General features: G+C 35.6%; 3 protein-coding genes across 4 annotated transcripts; all 3 read left to right on the top strand.

Annotated features, from left to right (window-relative positions):
• Positions 1-478: 478 nt before the first annotated feature.
• LOC126614415 (uncharacterized) lies at positions 479-1,878 on the top strand. Its single transcript, XM_050282075.1, has 3 exons — positions 479-616; positions 745-805; positions 1,013-1,878. The coding sequence occupies exon 3, from the start codon at positions 1,034-1,036 to the stop codon at positions 1,664-1,666; it is 633 nt and encodes a 210-aa protein (XP_050138032.1). The 5' UTR covers positions 479-616; positions 745-805; positions 1,013-1,033; the 3' UTR covers positions 1,667-1,878.
• Positions 1,879-7,210: 5,332 nt separating this feature from the next.
• Positions 7,211-12,105, top strand: LOC126614413 (probable beta-1,3-galactosyltransferase 2). Of its 2 annotated transcripts, XM_050282073.1 has the most exons (12): positions 7,211-7,738; positions 8,096-8,199; positions 8,484-8,577; positions 8,661-8,722; positions 8,799-9,010; positions 9,101-9,164; positions 9,742-9,814; positions 9,942-10,062; positions 10,298-10,385; positions 10,468-10,593; positions 10,683-10,792; positions 11,698-12,105. In XM_050282073.1, exons 2-12 carry the CDS (start codon positions 8,162-8,164, stop codon positions 11,844-11,846), a joined length of 1,137 nt encoding a protein of 378 aa, XP_050138030.1. In that variant the 5' UTR covers positions 7,211-7,738; positions 8,096-8,161; the 3' UTR covers positions 11,847-12,105. The 2 variants fall into 2 exon arrangements, with proteins under 2 accessions (XP_050138030.1, XP_050138029.1); XM_050282072.1 differs by lacking the exon at positions 8,096-8,199 and having other exon boundaries at positions 7,213-7,738.
• A 1,190-nt stretch (positions 12,106-13,295) lies between these two features.
• On the top strand, positions 13,296-15,073 carry LOC126614417 (CASP-like protein 2D1). Its single transcript, XM_050282078.1, has 3 exons — positions 13,296-13,722; positions 13,920-14,031; positions 14,537-15,073. Exons 1-3 carry the CDS (start codon positions 13,583-13,585, stop codon positions 14,798-14,800), a joined length of 516 nt encoding a protein of 171 aa, XP_050138035.1. The 5' UTR covers positions 13,296-13,582; the 3' UTR covers positions 14,801-15,073.
• The last annotated feature ends 998 nt before the right edge of the window (positions 15,074-16,071 follow it).

Here is a 16,071-nt window from a genome sequence, read left to right as displayed (position 1 = left end):
ACTCTTTAAGGATTGACTAAATGATCTTAGTTTTAACTGGTTTTTTGCCGAGATGATCTTTACATAGTAATTTATAATATGAACAATTCTGATCATAAACACGAATTTTTGTGAATACGGCCACGAAGTCAACTCATCTTTAACCTTAAGGAGCCAAGCAGTTCTCTTTTTAAAATAAATTAGTTTTGTTTCTGCATGAAAAAGAGCACTATACCCTTAAATTTGACGGAAAATGAGGATTTGATGGATTGACCATTCATGCAACGCATATTTAAATTGAAGGATGAGAGAAACTAATATAAGGGTGACAAACACTAAATATCAAGTAAAGTTCAAGGACTTTTACTACCACGCACCCTTACCAGGAATATCTTCTCCTTTTCTTTTTGTTTTTTGTGTTTTTATTTACCTTTCTTCTTGAATTCAAAGTCAAAACTTGTTGGTAACCAAAAGTAAATTCATGGAAAACCATCAACTGGGAGACCTACGAAAGGGCGGTCTGTCTTATTCATGCCACTTTTCCACTGCCCCTCAGCACCTGTGGGCCTGTGGCTGCTGCTTTACTTCTCCATAAATTCTACCCCTTCCGAGTGGAACTCTTTCAATCATCCCTCTGGTAAGATTCTTGTCAAAACCATATTCTTCCTTGAGCTTTTCAATTTTCTGGGAAAAGAAAAGAAAAGAAAAGAAAATCATCTTCAGAAACTCTCTCTTTAACTTGATGTTTGCTTTCCCATGTTGCAGAGATGTCCCTTTAGTTGGAATCTTGGGAAAGTTGTGCCTGGTGGTTCTCAATCACAGAAAGGTAGATTCTTATTTCCCTCAACTGAGACACCTTTTTAAACCCTCTGAAGTAATCTTTGAGGTTCTCTCTACATAATCTTCTTCCGAACCCGAGTTCGAATCTCCCTATCCGTAGTTCTGACTGGATTCAAATATCGCTCGCATAAAAAGTAATCTGTGTGTTTCCAAGTTGTATTCATTTTTTTGGTATTTCAATTTCTGTGGATAGGTAAGCAGGGAATAATAAGCAATGGACAATAGGTATGGCCTAATAAGGCAGGGCAGTGGAGTTTGGAGGGCCTTGAGAGATGGAGACTTTGAGGAAGAAGATATTTGGGAGGTTCTAAAAGATAGAAACAATAGTAAAGACATGGCTACTGGATCCAAAAGTTCCAATGTTTCTGTTGCAAGGCACCTCCCAACTGCTGCAAGAATGATTCCAAAACCCAGCAGCCACAATTACGCCAGTGGTAGCAGCTGCAGCAGCAGCAATACTACCAATCATGAAGCCAAAATTGTGCATCAATCAGCACCTGTCAACATTCCTGATTGGTCCAAGTTGTACGGTCAGAAGCCAAACAAGGCCTCCAAGAATGGTTCTTGGAGAAAATATGAGGGCGGTGATGATGATGATGAAGGCAGGGATGATGGCGGCAGAGATAGCAGTGATGATTACGAGGTGGAGGAGGAGGAGGAGGAGGAGGAGGAGGAGGAGTATGATTCAAAGGAACCCCCTCATGAGTTTATTGCTAGGAGGCTTGCAAGGAGTCAGATTTCTTCTTTTTCTGTTTGTGAAGGTGCAGGGAGGACCCTCAAAGGGAGGGATCTCAGCAAAGTGAGGAATGCTGTTTTATCAAAAACTGGATTTCTTGAGTCACTATGATATTTTGTAGGCCTTCTTCTCTCATCCAATGCAAATTATGAAGGTCATGTTATAATTTTCATGTCATTGTATAGGGTTTTTTATTGTCAGATAATTTCATGTAGTTCATGTTTTAGGGGAGCAAAAAATCGAATTTAAGTTTGTAGAATTGTCATGGAATTCATCTCCCCTTTCCCCATGAATTTAATTGCACATAATTCCCATTTTCCATAGGTTTTGAATATCATAATATGACCTTTACTTATTTGATGTACGTATGAGTGGCGTCTCGTTTGTATTCTCTTATTTATGGGCGGTTATTTCTTGTATACGAGTCATCATTGTACGATGTCTACTCAAACTCTATTAGGAAATCTTGATTGGGCCGAAAGAAGGCTATCATAGGATAAAAATATAAAATTATGGTCAAAACACCATACACCAAGTAGATAAAGAAATAACATGGTATTACCAATTTACGTGTATTTTGGTTGAGTAAAAATTGGACCATTGAAAGAGTTTAATTAATTTAGCAACAAATCGTGAAATCACTTTGTCAGAATTAAAATGATTATCCTTAGTATTATATCATAATGCTACTAACATTATCTTGTAAACTCTTTAGTTTCTCGTTCGCCCTTTATGAATATATGTGGCCAAAACTGGCTCAAATTATATAAACATTTTCGTGGTTTGGCCCCATATTATCTTTATTTAAGTAATATGGTTAGGTTTTTCCAAAAAAAAAAAAAAAAAAAAAAAAAAGTAATAAGGTTAGGTGGGCAAAGACGTATTAGAAAACTCCTTGTACACTGGCCACACTTAAAAAAGATTTCTCTTACTCCATAATTGCAACTTAAAAATTTCTCTTACTCCATAATTGCATGACATCAATATGCATCAACCCTCTATTTAGTGATAAAAAAGCCTAATTGGATTATTAGTTCCCGAGATAATAGGGTAGTCGGAACATAGTTTATGTAGTAAAAAAATTAGGACCCCTATGGTGAAATCTGTTATGATTTAGGTCTAAAATTAAAGGTTTTGCTAACTTTTCGTTAATTGTTAGCACGGGAACCATACATGTGAGGTTAACTTTATCTTTTTAGTTTCACACGTGAGACTCGCATGATAACAATTAATAGGGAGTTGACAAAACTTTAATTTTGAGCCCAAATCCTAACTGACTTCACCACGGAAGTTTAGGCCTAATTTTTTTATTACAGAAGTTATCTTTCGACTACTTTATCACCCAAAGACTATTAATCTAATTGAGCCCTAAAAGAATTAATGTGCTGTCTTAGCACAGTAAATCCATTCTATAATCTCTCCAAAGCAAGTTGCCTCCTACCCTTTGAATGCATCCAAATATTGTTACTCTATGTCCTTGGCCCCTAAAAAATATGGAGGAAGGACCTCACCACATATAAATCTGAGAATTGAAAGATACCTGTTACCAAATTCATGGTATTAATTATTTAATTTAATCTAATTCTTTATTTTTGTTTTTGTTTTATTTCTTAAAAAATGAATAAAAATGGTGCAATCTCTGACTTGTTAAGCTAGAAAACAAGTTTCAATGAGCTTTTTTAATCTCTCTGCTCTTAATGTTAGTCTTGTTTTTTTTAACTGTTTAACCATTATATCTCTTTTTGGCATTTGGCCTATGACCAAGAGTCACATTTTGTCCCTAAATTTAACATCCCCACTCTTATTATATAAGCATGCCAACTGGTCACTTATTCTTAATTTATTGGGCAATGAGCGGTTGCACTTTATTGATCTAAAATATATTGCTTTTCTTCATTCTTTACAAATTTTGATGAGTAAATCATGATCATCTCAAGGGTACTTTCTTGGATTGAGAAATGCTATGATCAATCGTACACGCGGGCGAAAATTGATTTTGGATGTTCATACTTGTCATTTGCGCAACACATCCTAGCATTATTCCTTTTATTATTATAATTCAACAATTGTACAACACATACCATTATACACCTTTTGAAACTCAACTTGAGTCTTACTTAATCCTCTTAAGCTCAACTCGTGTCTCACTCCCAATTTGCAAAAATAGTTAATAAGTTTGTCAAAACGTTTAGGTAGCACAAATGAGACCCATTGTTGTTGGTTTGTGTCACATAAGTGCCATATGGTTAAACAATTAGTAAAAATAAGAATTTTAATTCAAAAGTTTCATTTCAAAATAAGAAAAAATGAAATTCTAACAACATTTTTTAGGGACACTTTCAAAAAGTTCAATTAGTGCCACCAAACTTGTAACGGAATTGTTAAAGAATTTTGATAATAAGAGGTAAAGTGAAATGAGTTGAGATTCAGAGAATTAAACAAATTTTAAGTTTCAATAAATTAAATGAGATTTGAGTTGAGTTTTAAGGAATGTTTAGGTAAACCTTTTAAAACTCCTATATTATAATTTAGAACAATGGTCATTGAGATTACTTATTTTACTTTAAATAACAGCTCTGCAGAAATCTGGGAGAGGAAAATAATAATAATCATTTTGGACTCAACCATAAAAATTTGAGATAGAAATAAACAAATAATGAAATAAATAAAGCTTTACAGGTCACTTGGAGAACAATACATATAATATTTACTAGGACATTACATAAAAACAAACTTAGCAGCCATATATGGACTAGCAATAGGGCTTTATGACATTCACATGCATGGCTCTAATGTGTAGTGCGAACTTCCCCTGTTAATCCTCTTTAATCTATTACTTTTTGTCTGCACTTTACACCACTGGTCTGTCGACATATTTGCTTATGTAAGGATAGGAAAATTAACTTTCTTTTCTTAGTTCATATCTTTACTTATAAAGTATTTTTAAAAACAATCGTCCACACATGTAAAACAAAAGTCAGAAATTTGCTACTATAACAGTGTGATTGAAATACTTATGGAATTAAAATATAGACAAGTGTGCCTTTACTTTTTGTAATTTATTATTGGATTCGTCAAACAACTTGACCACTTTCGTTTAAAAATATCAAAAGAAACATAAGAAACATTGGGGCCGGATTGCATATTCACAAAAGATTAATGAATGACTATTTCAATGTTCTTATATGTTGCGGCTTTGCCACGATAAATACACGCATGCAATGAAATTATTATACTATTCACATCGACTGATAATTATGAATATCAATAGAATAAACAATCTTCGTCCTTCTATATGTATCGACATCAAAGGTTTAAGACATGAAGAAAACTAGATATTGCTTCAGCCTTGCCAAGCTTTTCTTCATTGGAAAATTTCTAATTCCTTGAGTGCCAAACTTCTCATTCCTTCATCATTTGTTTCTATCTCATTTTCTTCAACTATTTAAAAATGCTTGTATCATTCTCACAAACTTCTCAACTTCTTTATTTGCTTCTCACTACAGCTACACACGCGTGTAGCACAAAAATGGTCCGAATCGGCTTAGGCCGGATCCATTGACTTAGCGGTTTAACCAGAACTATGGGGCTGGACCTTGTCTTGGGCTAGAAGGACGGACAGGTGGGCAGATGTACTCATGAATGGAACTATGAAAGCTAACAGCATGCTTACGGTGCAAGGCAGCAGCAGCAGCAGCAGCTTTATGGCTTGTTTACTTAGTAGCGGTGAGGTGGCCGCCTACGAGCTCAGCTCACACGTGGCCCGGCACAAGGCTGGCGCGGTGGTTGTCAGGGTGGCATGCATGGGCTCAAAGACTGAGAGCGGAGGCCTCACAATTAAGTATTTGGCATACTCTGCCTAATTTGTCACTGAGTTTTGTGTGGCTCCTTTTGTTTCCCTATCACCTAACCTGAGGGTGAGGGTGCAGATCGTAGACCACTGAAATAAGAAGAAAAAAACATGGGTAAGAAGGGTTGTGTCTGTAATGAAATGAATGGTTGTGACATGTGACTTGTCGATCTAAACACAAAATGGATAATAATGTTAGAATAGGAATGTAAATATTGTAATTAATTCTACCGAGATTTCTTTTTATGATAAGTTTTATGCATTAATTGTGGCTAGGGCTGTACAACTATTCACATTTCCTTCAAGTGATGAGAAGAATAACAGTGAACCATTCACGAATTCTAAGTTGGCATTACGAGCCTAGGTTAGAAAAAAAAAGGAGAAAAAAAAAAAGAGAGAGAAAAACAATTGTTGTCGTCGCTTACCGCTGCTGCCACACATGAAGAAGAAGCCATTGTTCAGTTGGCTTTTTAATTGTGAAAAGAATAATATTGAAGTATTCACGAATTTTAAATAATCACTATCTATTAGATAATTAGCGTGTGACATACTTTGATCGATATCGTCCCGAGGATTAGATGGACCGATGCCTAACTCAAGTACGCTCCAATCTTTCATACTCGACTCCCAAGTTTGTAGTCATTCTCAACGACCTATATCTCATCACTTCAATTTGGCTAATCTTTTGCAGAGATAATCCATCCTCAACGCTTATCATATAGCAATAGCATTGCAATTACCAAATGGGAATAAGGGAAAGAGCAAAAGAGGAAGGTAGAAATAGAAGGTACGTAGCTTTCTATGAACTTGTCTTTGTCTTAAAGACATGCATCCAGGATTAGGACTTAATGATTTATGAATCTAAACAAAAGTTCGAGGTTCCGATTAATCATTACGACCCTAAAAAGAAGGTTACAACCCTACACAAACGCCCTCGCATAGTTGCAGGTATTGGCAATTCATTTGTTGGGGTCTGTTGATCTGTAAAATCCATTATTTGAATCTTGATGTTCTTTAAACGTCCTCCACGTGTGCATGCCCCCTTCTGGTGTGTAATGGTAGTTGGGGTTTAGAACGTCAGACTTTCATATGCAACTAAATTTTAGTCTCAATAGTGTTATTATTTAGTAATTATTTTTTACGAGTTCAAGAAGTATATTGTTTGTCTAGACATTATCGCGTGATTATATGATGACATAAAATAATTTACAACACAGTTTTAACCTAATTCAAATTTTGTTTCCATTGCTGTGTACTGTGCCGACCTTTTCTTATATATGTTTTGTTAAGGTTTACGCAATGTTTCAGCAATTTAATTGACCAGAAAAGTTTACTAATGCTAGCGTGCTTTAACTTACAATGAGTAACTTCACTGAAAATTGATTTATCTGTCTTGTGTCATCGACAAATTAATAATATTAATCACCTAGTTATCAGGAGTAAACATATTTTTTTACATATCTCTATCATCACATGACTTCTCACGCAAGTCTTCCTCGTAATTGACTTATCACAGAAACTATGAGTAAAAACCTTTCCAACCAAAACACTAACACAATTGAAAGAAATTTTCATAGGGTCTCAACGGGGCTCTAAAGAATAAAATCCCCTTCTCCCTTTCTCCAAGAATAAATGCAGCCATCTCGAACCCTAGCCAAGTGAGACAAAGAAAAATATTATATCCATCGGTTTCATATAAGTTTTTCTCGTCATTGGCAAACTTATTATATCCACTCATAGACCTTCTATATCAGGCCAAAAAACGACTCAAGACTCTCAGTCTCAAGTGGAATTGGTCTGCAATATTTTGAGGCAGAAATGCTTCCACAGATCATAGGGTAGTTAAGAAGTCGTATCAAAGTATGGAAAACTAAGCGTACAACTTGGGACATAAAATTGAATATGAAATGTTTGTTAAGGTCAGTTACGTAATTTTGGTCGGTAAACGCCATGGTTGTTGGGTCCTTTCTCTCACCTCCACGCACCTCCACGCACCTCCACCTTCTCTATAACTGCAATTTACAAACACAACACCCAGAAACCCACCGACAAAACCAGAACCTCCATTGTTTGAGCACTCGGAGGAGCCACTTGGCTGTTCCTGGTTTTTTAAGGAACGTGGATTTCTGGATCTGAATTTTGGGTCAAACGAGTGCGTTGACTTCATTGACTTGGGATTGGTAAATGATTTATCTTTGATTGGTCGGATTTGAGAGAAGAATGTCTTGGAAGAGCAGAGAAGGAGAAGCATCGAAGAGTGCTTTTGTGTCTCGGAAATGGACCCTTTTGTTTTGCATTGGTTGCTTTTGTGCTGGGATGCTCTTCTCTGATAGGTAAATAATTTAAATTTCCACATATTTAAAGCGTCGATTTTTCTTTGAAATCCCAGAGAAAATGATTGTTTTGGTGAAGTGGGTAGCTTTCTACCATCCTTAAATTTGCTCAAAGATTTGGGATTTTGGATTATTTTTGTAATCTGGATGTGGGGCTTGGTGGGTTTTGAATATGATGAGTGATGGTGGATTTTTGAGCGTTTTCTGGGTTTTTGTAATTAATGCATCAGTGCTGTATTTTTTTAATTGTTTAGTTAGCATCTTCAAAGTGGAGATTAATGATGATGACAGACTCGTTTAAAATTTATTTAGTGTTATTAACTGCTTCCTGGTTGAGTTCCCTTATTTTTTTGGCAGAATTGGTAAGTTTGTTGTGTCCCTTGCAATGATGAGATTGGGATAGATCTGAATTTCATATAACAGATGCAATGCTTCAATTCAGACATCATTCTTGTAACCAGGTTTTGTCTTAATTGTTTTGTTCAAGAGATTAATCTGTTGTCCCTTCTTCATTAAGTACTACGACAACACCTTCTGCACCGCCCGCCCTCCTTCCCTAGTCCTTTTCTTTCCCTCCCTTTGCTTCTCATTTCCGGAAAACGTAGGAGAATGGGCATACACTCCCATCAAAACATGTTATTACTTTGCACTTTATCAGAAGCGAATATAGCACGTTTATGCTAGAGTTTCTTTAATACCACGCATGTGGTGTACTGATAAAAAAATAAATGATTTCTGCCAACAGAATGTGGTCAGTGCCTGAAATTGAAGACATATCGAGTACAACAAGGGTTGACGATGAAACACCAAAGTTAGGTTCTGGATGTGATCCAACAATCGTAAGTACAATTTATCTAAACAGCCGGTTCTTTACCTTTTCGTTATTTGTTTATTCATCTTTACTTTTCTTTTCGTTTAAAAGGATGTAGAAAATGAACCAAAGGATGTTTACGGGGAAGTTTCAAAGACTCATCGTGCTATACAGTAAGCCATGCTGGAGCTCATCTCATTTTATTGAAGTTGACTTAATGTTCTGTCTTATGACTCGTAAAATTTGCAGCATGCTGGATAAAAAAATTTCAAATTTGGAGATGGAATTAGCTGCTGCAAGGGCTGCGCAGGAATCTATTCTAAGTGGTTCACCAGTTGCAGAAAATTTAAAAATTCCCAAGACAAGAAAGAAAAGAAAATATTTGATGGTTGTGGGAATAAATACTGCTTTTAGCAGTCGAAAGCGCAGGGATTCAGTTCGTGCTACTTGGATGCCTCAAGGTTTTTTATCGATAACCTGCTTTCTTTATATTTTCTAACTATATGTGAATGCCTCTGACATTTCCTTTCCACTTTGTCTTTACTATATAGCCGATAAAAGAAAGAAGCTTGAGGAAGAAAAGGGCATTGTAGTTCGGTTTGTAATAGGTCACAGGTGAGTATTTGAGCTCAAATATATTGGTTTTACTTTTGATTTGTTGTTTTAAGTTTTTTAACTGATAAATTTCATGAAAGCGTCAGTCTTTCAGTAGAATATCGTGGAATTTGACTCTATCCCATTGGGATCTTTATCATGGGATAAACAACAATCTACTTGGAGCACTTTTTATTAGAAACATTTTGGAAATTATTTTGATAGAGTTCAATATTTTTTGTTCTCCGATTGTTTGGTGTCTTAGAATTGTGAATTTATTTTCCCCTCCCTTCCACCACCTGCATCATAATCCTACTCTCCATCATGTAAAGCAATAGTAATGCCAGACTACTGTCAGCTCCAATGTTTCTGTTATAGGTCTTTATATGCATACGTACACATTTTATTTTGACTCCTGCATTTCTTAAACAAATAAAAACCTTTAACATTTATTCTGTCTTTCAAAGTTAATGTTCACATGATTTACCCTCGTTTGTCTACGTTTTTATTTTATCATACATGGTCACCTCAACGTTGAAATATTTTCCTTTTCTTAAACAAATAAAACCTGATTTTTTTTTCTTTTATCCATTGCTAGTGCTACATCAGGTGGTATCCTTGATAGAGCTATTGAAGCAGAGGAGAACAGGCACGGTGACATTATGCGGCTGGTAAAGCCTTTGTCTTTTCAGCTAGTTTAGTTAATCTTTTTTTTATCTGGCATCTGAGGTATCTTCGTAATGTGTTGGTCTCAGAAAAAGCTAATTGATTTTGTCTTCATAAATTTGATGAAAGCAGGATCATGTTGAGGGCTATCTTGAATTGTCAGCGAAGACAAAAATATTTTTTGCCACTGCTGTTGCTTCATGGGATGCAGATTTCTATGTTAAAGTTGACGATGATGTACATGTAAATATAGGTATATAATCATCAGGCTTCTCTGTTCAAAATATGTCTTTTCAATGTTTACAAACTGGAAATTGGCTTTTCTGGAACACATCCGAAATGGCAAAATCAGTCCTGTTTAAGGAGTCACTAGTGCTGGCATTTTTACTGGCACATTCTGATCTCCAGCTTGTGTGTAATAATTTTTGCTGTTATCATTCTCCCTTTTTTCTCTCAATGTTGATTTCAATCATCATATATAATTACAGGAACACTTGGAGCAACTTTAGCTAGGCATCGACCAAAGCCGAGGGTGTATATTGGATGCATGAAATCTGGTCCCGTCCTTGCTCAAAAGTGAGCTGTGCACGCTTAATTTATTTCTTCCAGCAGGACCTTTTTGGCATTCTCTCCCTTACCTTACTTTTTTTATTGACAGGGGAGTAAGGTATCATGAGCCCGAGTATTGGAAATTTGGTGAGGAAGGGAACAAGTATTTCCGTCATGCCACAGGCCAGCTTTATGCCATCTCAAAAGACTTGGCTACTTACATATCAATCAACCAGTATGTTTCCGTATTCTTTATAGTAGAAGTCCTTCTGCTCAAATTATGTCTACCCTTTACTTATTTCTAATGTTATGCTAATCATCTAGGCATGTGCTACACAAGTATGTGAATGAGGATGTTTCCTTGGGATCGTGGTTCATTGGATTGGACGTGGAGCAGGTTGATGACCGGAGATTATGTTGTGGAACACCACCTGGTAATCTCATATCCATCTGTTTTTTCCCCCTTTTTTTTTTTTTGACTTGCTTGGTCTTAATGAGGTTCCAATGGCAATAGTTTTGGGGACAAAAAGTTCGGGTGCCAAACATTTGCATGACATGGGCTGTTACATGTTCCATAGCTCCAACATTGTGTTTCTGTTACTTAAGAGTGGCAATAGATGACCAAGATATTCTTTGCTTCATATGGTCGTGTTTAGTTTTGTCACCTATGGTAAACAAGTTGAATTATTTGTTTTGGTTACACATTTTTAACTATGTAGCAGGCCGGGAATGGGCATAGTTGGGGGGTCGTGACATAAACTGGCTTACATGCTATAAGGCGTAGCTGTGCCCCATGGGGAGTTATCAGTCATTTTATTGTTCATTGAAATGTCAGATCAACTTTACCTTCCAGAGCATTTAGAGTTGTTTCATGGGTTGATTACAGCCCCTTAATTGCTACACTTATTGCTTAGCTGATACCAGTTGCAATACACACCTGATCATGGTGGCTAGCAGCTCATCTAAGATATCATGAGATCTTAGTTCGGATCCTGCGATTGTTTTAGCATTTCTTACCAGTAGAGTTCACTTACATTTACGATGTATATTCTCAAATGACTTACGTCTAAAAGACTTCAAGGTCAGGGTTGATGATGTGCGAAATAACATGGGTGAGAGACGCCTGTGTTAATTCCTATGGTGCTATTCAATGTTATTAGTCTGGTTCAGTGTGTTTTGTGTGGGTTTACGCATTCATGCGTGATAAGTTTTCATGTCCAGAATTACAAAGAAAACAAAATTGGAAGAAAGGTTAATTAATGGTAGTTCAAGCTAGGAATAAATATTATCATGACATAGCGCATAGTTATGGGTTTAACGCTGTTAATTGTTACCACAGATTGTGAGTGGAAGGCTCAGGCAGGCAACGTCTGCGTTGCTTCATTCGATTGGAGTTGCAGTGGGATTTGCAAGTCTTCGGAGAGGATCAAGGAGGTCCACAGGCGCTGTGGAGAAGGTGAGAATGCTTTGTGGAATGCAGCTTTCTAATTGACAAAAAGTTCTTCCAAACTCGGGAGGAAAATGTAAATGGCGTGAGCTTGTATCATAAAAATCCACACAGAGAAATTTTTTGCAACACGACGGTAGTAGCTGTCCTATTTCCTGGATTCTGCTCCATTTTAGACGAGTGAGATACCCAATATTGAAACTTGAAAGAGGTGATAGATTGTCGTTAAAATCATTCTTTGATTGCTTCCGGGAACATTTGTATTGCAAGTCTTCCAATGTTAATGAAGTTCCAGAATAAGTGCCTGTTGGAATTTTTTTTCTATATTTTTTTCATGTTGTAGAAGAAATGTTTATGATCTCTTTCCTTTGTGATGAAGCTTCAATGTGGCATCTCTGACCACTGACTAGTTGACTCAGTTGATGCGCTCATATGCAATTACATTCTGTACCAAATGCAACTCACCATATTTATATCCCATCCACCTCCCCCAGACTGCAGTGAATTTGAGTAGGTGAATTAAGTGACCAAAGGCAAATTAACTTATTAAGTGACAAAACTCAACCATATTGATCGGAGAAATTTACCAAAAGAAAAAAAAATGCAGGAGAAGTCATTAAGTTGTTATTATTAATTGAAACTTTTAGGAAATGGGTTCACTGTTTTCGTAGCACTTTTGATCACTAATACAAGACTATGTAACCTTGCATAAATCACTTGGAACGCTTCAGTGAGTGTGAACACGTTGCATATAAGTTCTTCACCATCACTTGGAGCTTTCTTGGTGGCTCTTTGAGGAAATCATGTTTTCCACTGCAAAAGAAAGTTAATAGAAAAAGTAAAAGAAGCAGAAAAGAGTTTAAAGATCAAACATGTCATGGTGAGATCATGTTTAGGGTGGATTTGTAGTTGTTGAAATGTCGAAAACAGCGTTTTGTATCTATCTCTCTACTCACATCTACTCACATAAACTATATATGATAATCTAGTAATACTCCATTACAAGGAAAGATGATGATCAAAATTGTTCTGCTGTCCACTTATGATTAAGGTAAACATTTTCTTGAAAAGCACAGCCAAATCTACTTTTAATCCGCCACGCCACCTGTTCTAGATATTCATCATAACGTCATGACATGATTTGCTGCAGCTGCACTGAAAAAGCAAAGCCCCACTATCTTTCCTCTTCCCACTAACAAGGACACCATCCGCACCGAAAAATTGGAGCATTAGTTTCTAAAATATGATTCAATTGGAGTTGTAGCTTTATAAAATATTAAAAAAAAAAGTTTGTGAACGTTAGTCTTTGAAATTGTCATAACATGGAATATTAGTTGTTTTGAGTGATTCTTAGAACTTCCGTTTTCTATTTGAAACCTTTGATTTTGGACGAAAGTTTTAACAACATTACTTATAAGGATCACTGCTTCACATTATGATAAGTTTAGAAATGAATAGTCTCATATCTTTAATTCAAGAACTAAAGCTCTAATTTGTCACCCAAACATTATTTATTTATTTAATAGAAAAAAATCATAATAACAAGACCAATAAATCCACATTGATGATTTTTCCAAAACAAAAGGAAAGCAAAGTAATGGTACATTAGTTATATCTAACTTCTTCCTCAAATGTTTTGTATTTATTACCACATTACCATTTTAGTCTTAGTCTCACCAACATCTTCATCTCACTCTCCCACACACTCGTATAATATAAGACCAGCCAAGCCTGCCAAGGGTTTCATGTTGCTGCTGCTCTTGCATTACCTGCAAACATGTTGCTGAAGCTCATAGACTCCTCCCTCAGGATTTTTGTAATTCCTCTCAATATTGCAACCATTTGGCTCACTGTCACCAACCACCAAGACAACCCCAGCTATGGCAACCTAAAGTTCTCCAATTTCATAGGCCTCAAGTAACAACTCCATTCATTTACTTGGATAATTACTGTTTCTGTTTTTTGATACAAGCGATACTGAAATCCGGGGACTCAAACTCAGGACTTCGGGTGCATGAGTGAATGTTCTTAAACAACTAAGCTGCAAGCTCGTTGCGTTGATGTTTATATTTTTGAGTTATTGATTGACGTTTGAAGTGTCTTTGTTTCTGCAGGTACATGGTTTTCATCAGTACCATTTCTGGTGTGTATGCTTTTCTTGCAGCTTTGTCCTCATGGATCAGATGCTTTGCGACTAAAGCTTGGCTTTTCTTTGTCTCTGACCAGGTTCATTTTCTTTTTCCTTTTGGCCCCATTTAATTTCTTTTCTTTTTCACTTGGCTTTTAGACAAAAAAATAGGAGGTGTGTTTTTGACAATTGACACACATGCATAGATAAAACCGGTTGCAAACGCTCAAGGAAAAATAGAACTGGATAGACACTCACAATAGAGTTTTTTAAAGATAAATTTAGTGCCTTTTGTTGTCTGTTTAAAAGTTTTTATTTGTGCTTATTTCTCTTGAAAGTTTTGGGAAAAGAAAAATAGATACACTCACAATAGAGTTTTTTAAAGATCAATTTGTGTTTGTTGTCTTGCTTTGTGTTGAAGGCATAATCATAATGTTTTAGCCCACTAATTAAGCACAATATTGGTCCTATATTTGATAAAAGTATAATCTTTTGTTTTTTGAAATTCTAATAACAAGCTCACATGTCTCAAATTTGACCAAAAATGTATCATCGATCATTTTGTGTAATATATTTCTTTCTTGTTTCAAATTTTGGGTGCAGATTGTAGCTTATCTAATGGTCACATCTGGGGCAGCAGTGATGGAGATATTGTCTTTAGCTTACAAAGGGGACAGGACAGTCTCTTGGAGTGAAGCCTGCACTTCTTATGGGAAATTCTGCAGCAGAATGAAGGTAGCATTGGTTCTCCATGCCCTGGCTCTTTGCTGCTTTCTTGTATTGGCTGTGATCTCAGCTTATAGAATGTTTAGCATGTTTGACCCCCCTTTTATTTCTGATAAGGAGGTGGAAGAAGTGAGGACTTAGATTCGAATCATTAGATGGGTTTTCTTTAAGTGTTTTTTGTTAATTGATTTAGAGGTCTCTTGTGGTATACATATGATGCCGCTTTTAATTAAACACGTATTTGATAATTGGATTGTGAAAAACACACTTGGAGGTTATATGTTTGGTGAAATACTAATTGTTGTATGTTCAATCCAAGCTATTTCTCGGGAAAATTTTATTCGACTTGGTGATCACTTGTTATGAATCAAACAAGTTAATGATTAATCATGAGGATATTATTGGTTACAATAATTGTAGATTTGTTCGATATATATAGATGACTAATTGGTCTTCACGTTATATTAATTTTTATAGACATGATCTTTATATGAAGATAAAGAGAATGAATGACTTATATTATGAAGTTTGTACGATGAAATAATGTCACGTCGTCATGTCAAGAGGAACGACTCTTTACATGTAAGGAACCAAGTATGTTTGTTAAGGTATGTTTGGTGAGGGATTTCCAAGTCCCAAAAGACTAAGGTCAACTTCATAAGGAATAGACCATAGAGAGGATTAGAAATGCTCTTCACAAGCATTACAAAGGCATGTGAGATAGATTAATAAGTGACACTTCCCAAGTAGGAATTTGCAAATCCCTCTCAAATACCTTTGTAATACTCATAAAAGACATTTCTAATCATCTTTATCTAACATTTTAGTCTCTTCCTTATTAATTTGGTCTCAATTCCTTCATATAATGTTTGGATGAGGAAATTTAGAATTACTAAGAAATTCCAAAGCGATGGAAATTAAAAAAAAAATATATATATATATATATATATATATATATATATATATATTTCATAATTTGTGATTTTTCTTGTTTGATTAACCTAAAAGAACAATGAAATTTGAATATAGAATTTAATGTGTGTATAAGACTCATTAACATATAAATGAAAGAACAGTTATGAAATGTACTAGTAGTGGAGGTGGCAACGATGATAATGATGGTGGGTCATGGCAGTGATGGTGATGGATATGGCGGCGGCAAGGACCATAAGGCATGTGGTGGTGACAGCATCCGTGATGGTGATGATGACGCTTGTGCCACTCATGGTTGAGTTTTTTATTTATTTGTATTTTTTTATTTAGAAACTCTCACTCATAGAAATTTAGAAATAACACATATTAAATGTTATGTGAACTTGTAAATTAGAGTTTCTAAATTAAAAAAAAATATCATGCAAAAATGTTAAATTCTATATTTATAAATCCAAACAAAAGAATTGATGTATGTCAAT

The sequence above is a fragment of the Malus sylvestris genome, chromosome 3 (genome assembly GCF_916048215.2).
Source record: "Malus sylvestris chromosome 3, drMalSylv7.2, whole genome shotgun sequence".
Classification (NCBI taxonomy): Eukaryota; Viridiplantae; Streptophyta; class Magnoliopsida; order Rosales; family Rosaceae; genus Malus; species Malus sylvestris.
This window is presented reverse-complemented; position numbering and strand designations above follow the sequence as displayed.

Coding starts and splice junctions, on each gene's coding strand:
- LOC126614415 (XM_050282075.1), top strand. CDS start 1,034: ATGGACAATAGGTATGGCCTAATAAGGCAGGGCAGTGGAGTTTGGAGG.
- LOC126614413 (XM_050282072.1), top strand. CDS start 7,626: ATGTCTTGGAAGAGCAGAGAAGGAGAAGCATCGAAGAGTGCTTTTGTG. Junction 8,578..8,660: donor CTGGATGTGATCCAACAATC/GTAAGTACAATT, acceptor TTCGTTTAAAAG/GATGTAGAAAATGAACCAAA. Junction 9,815..9,941: donor ACGGTGACATTATGCGGCTG/GTAAAGCCTTTG, acceptor TGATGAAAGCAG/GATCATGTTGAGGGCTATCT.
- LOC126614417 (XM_050282078.1), top strand. CDS start 13,583: ATGTTGCTGAAGCTCATAGACTCCTCCCTCAGGATTTTTGTAATTCCT. Junction 13,723..13,919: donor TCCAATTTCATAGGCCTCAA/GTAACAACTCCA, acceptor TTGTTTCTGCAG/GTACATGGTTTTCATCAGTA. Junction 14,032..14,536: donor TTTTCTTTGTCTCTGACCAG/GTTCATTTTCTT, acceptor TTTTGGGTGCAG/ATTGTAGCTTATCTAATGGT.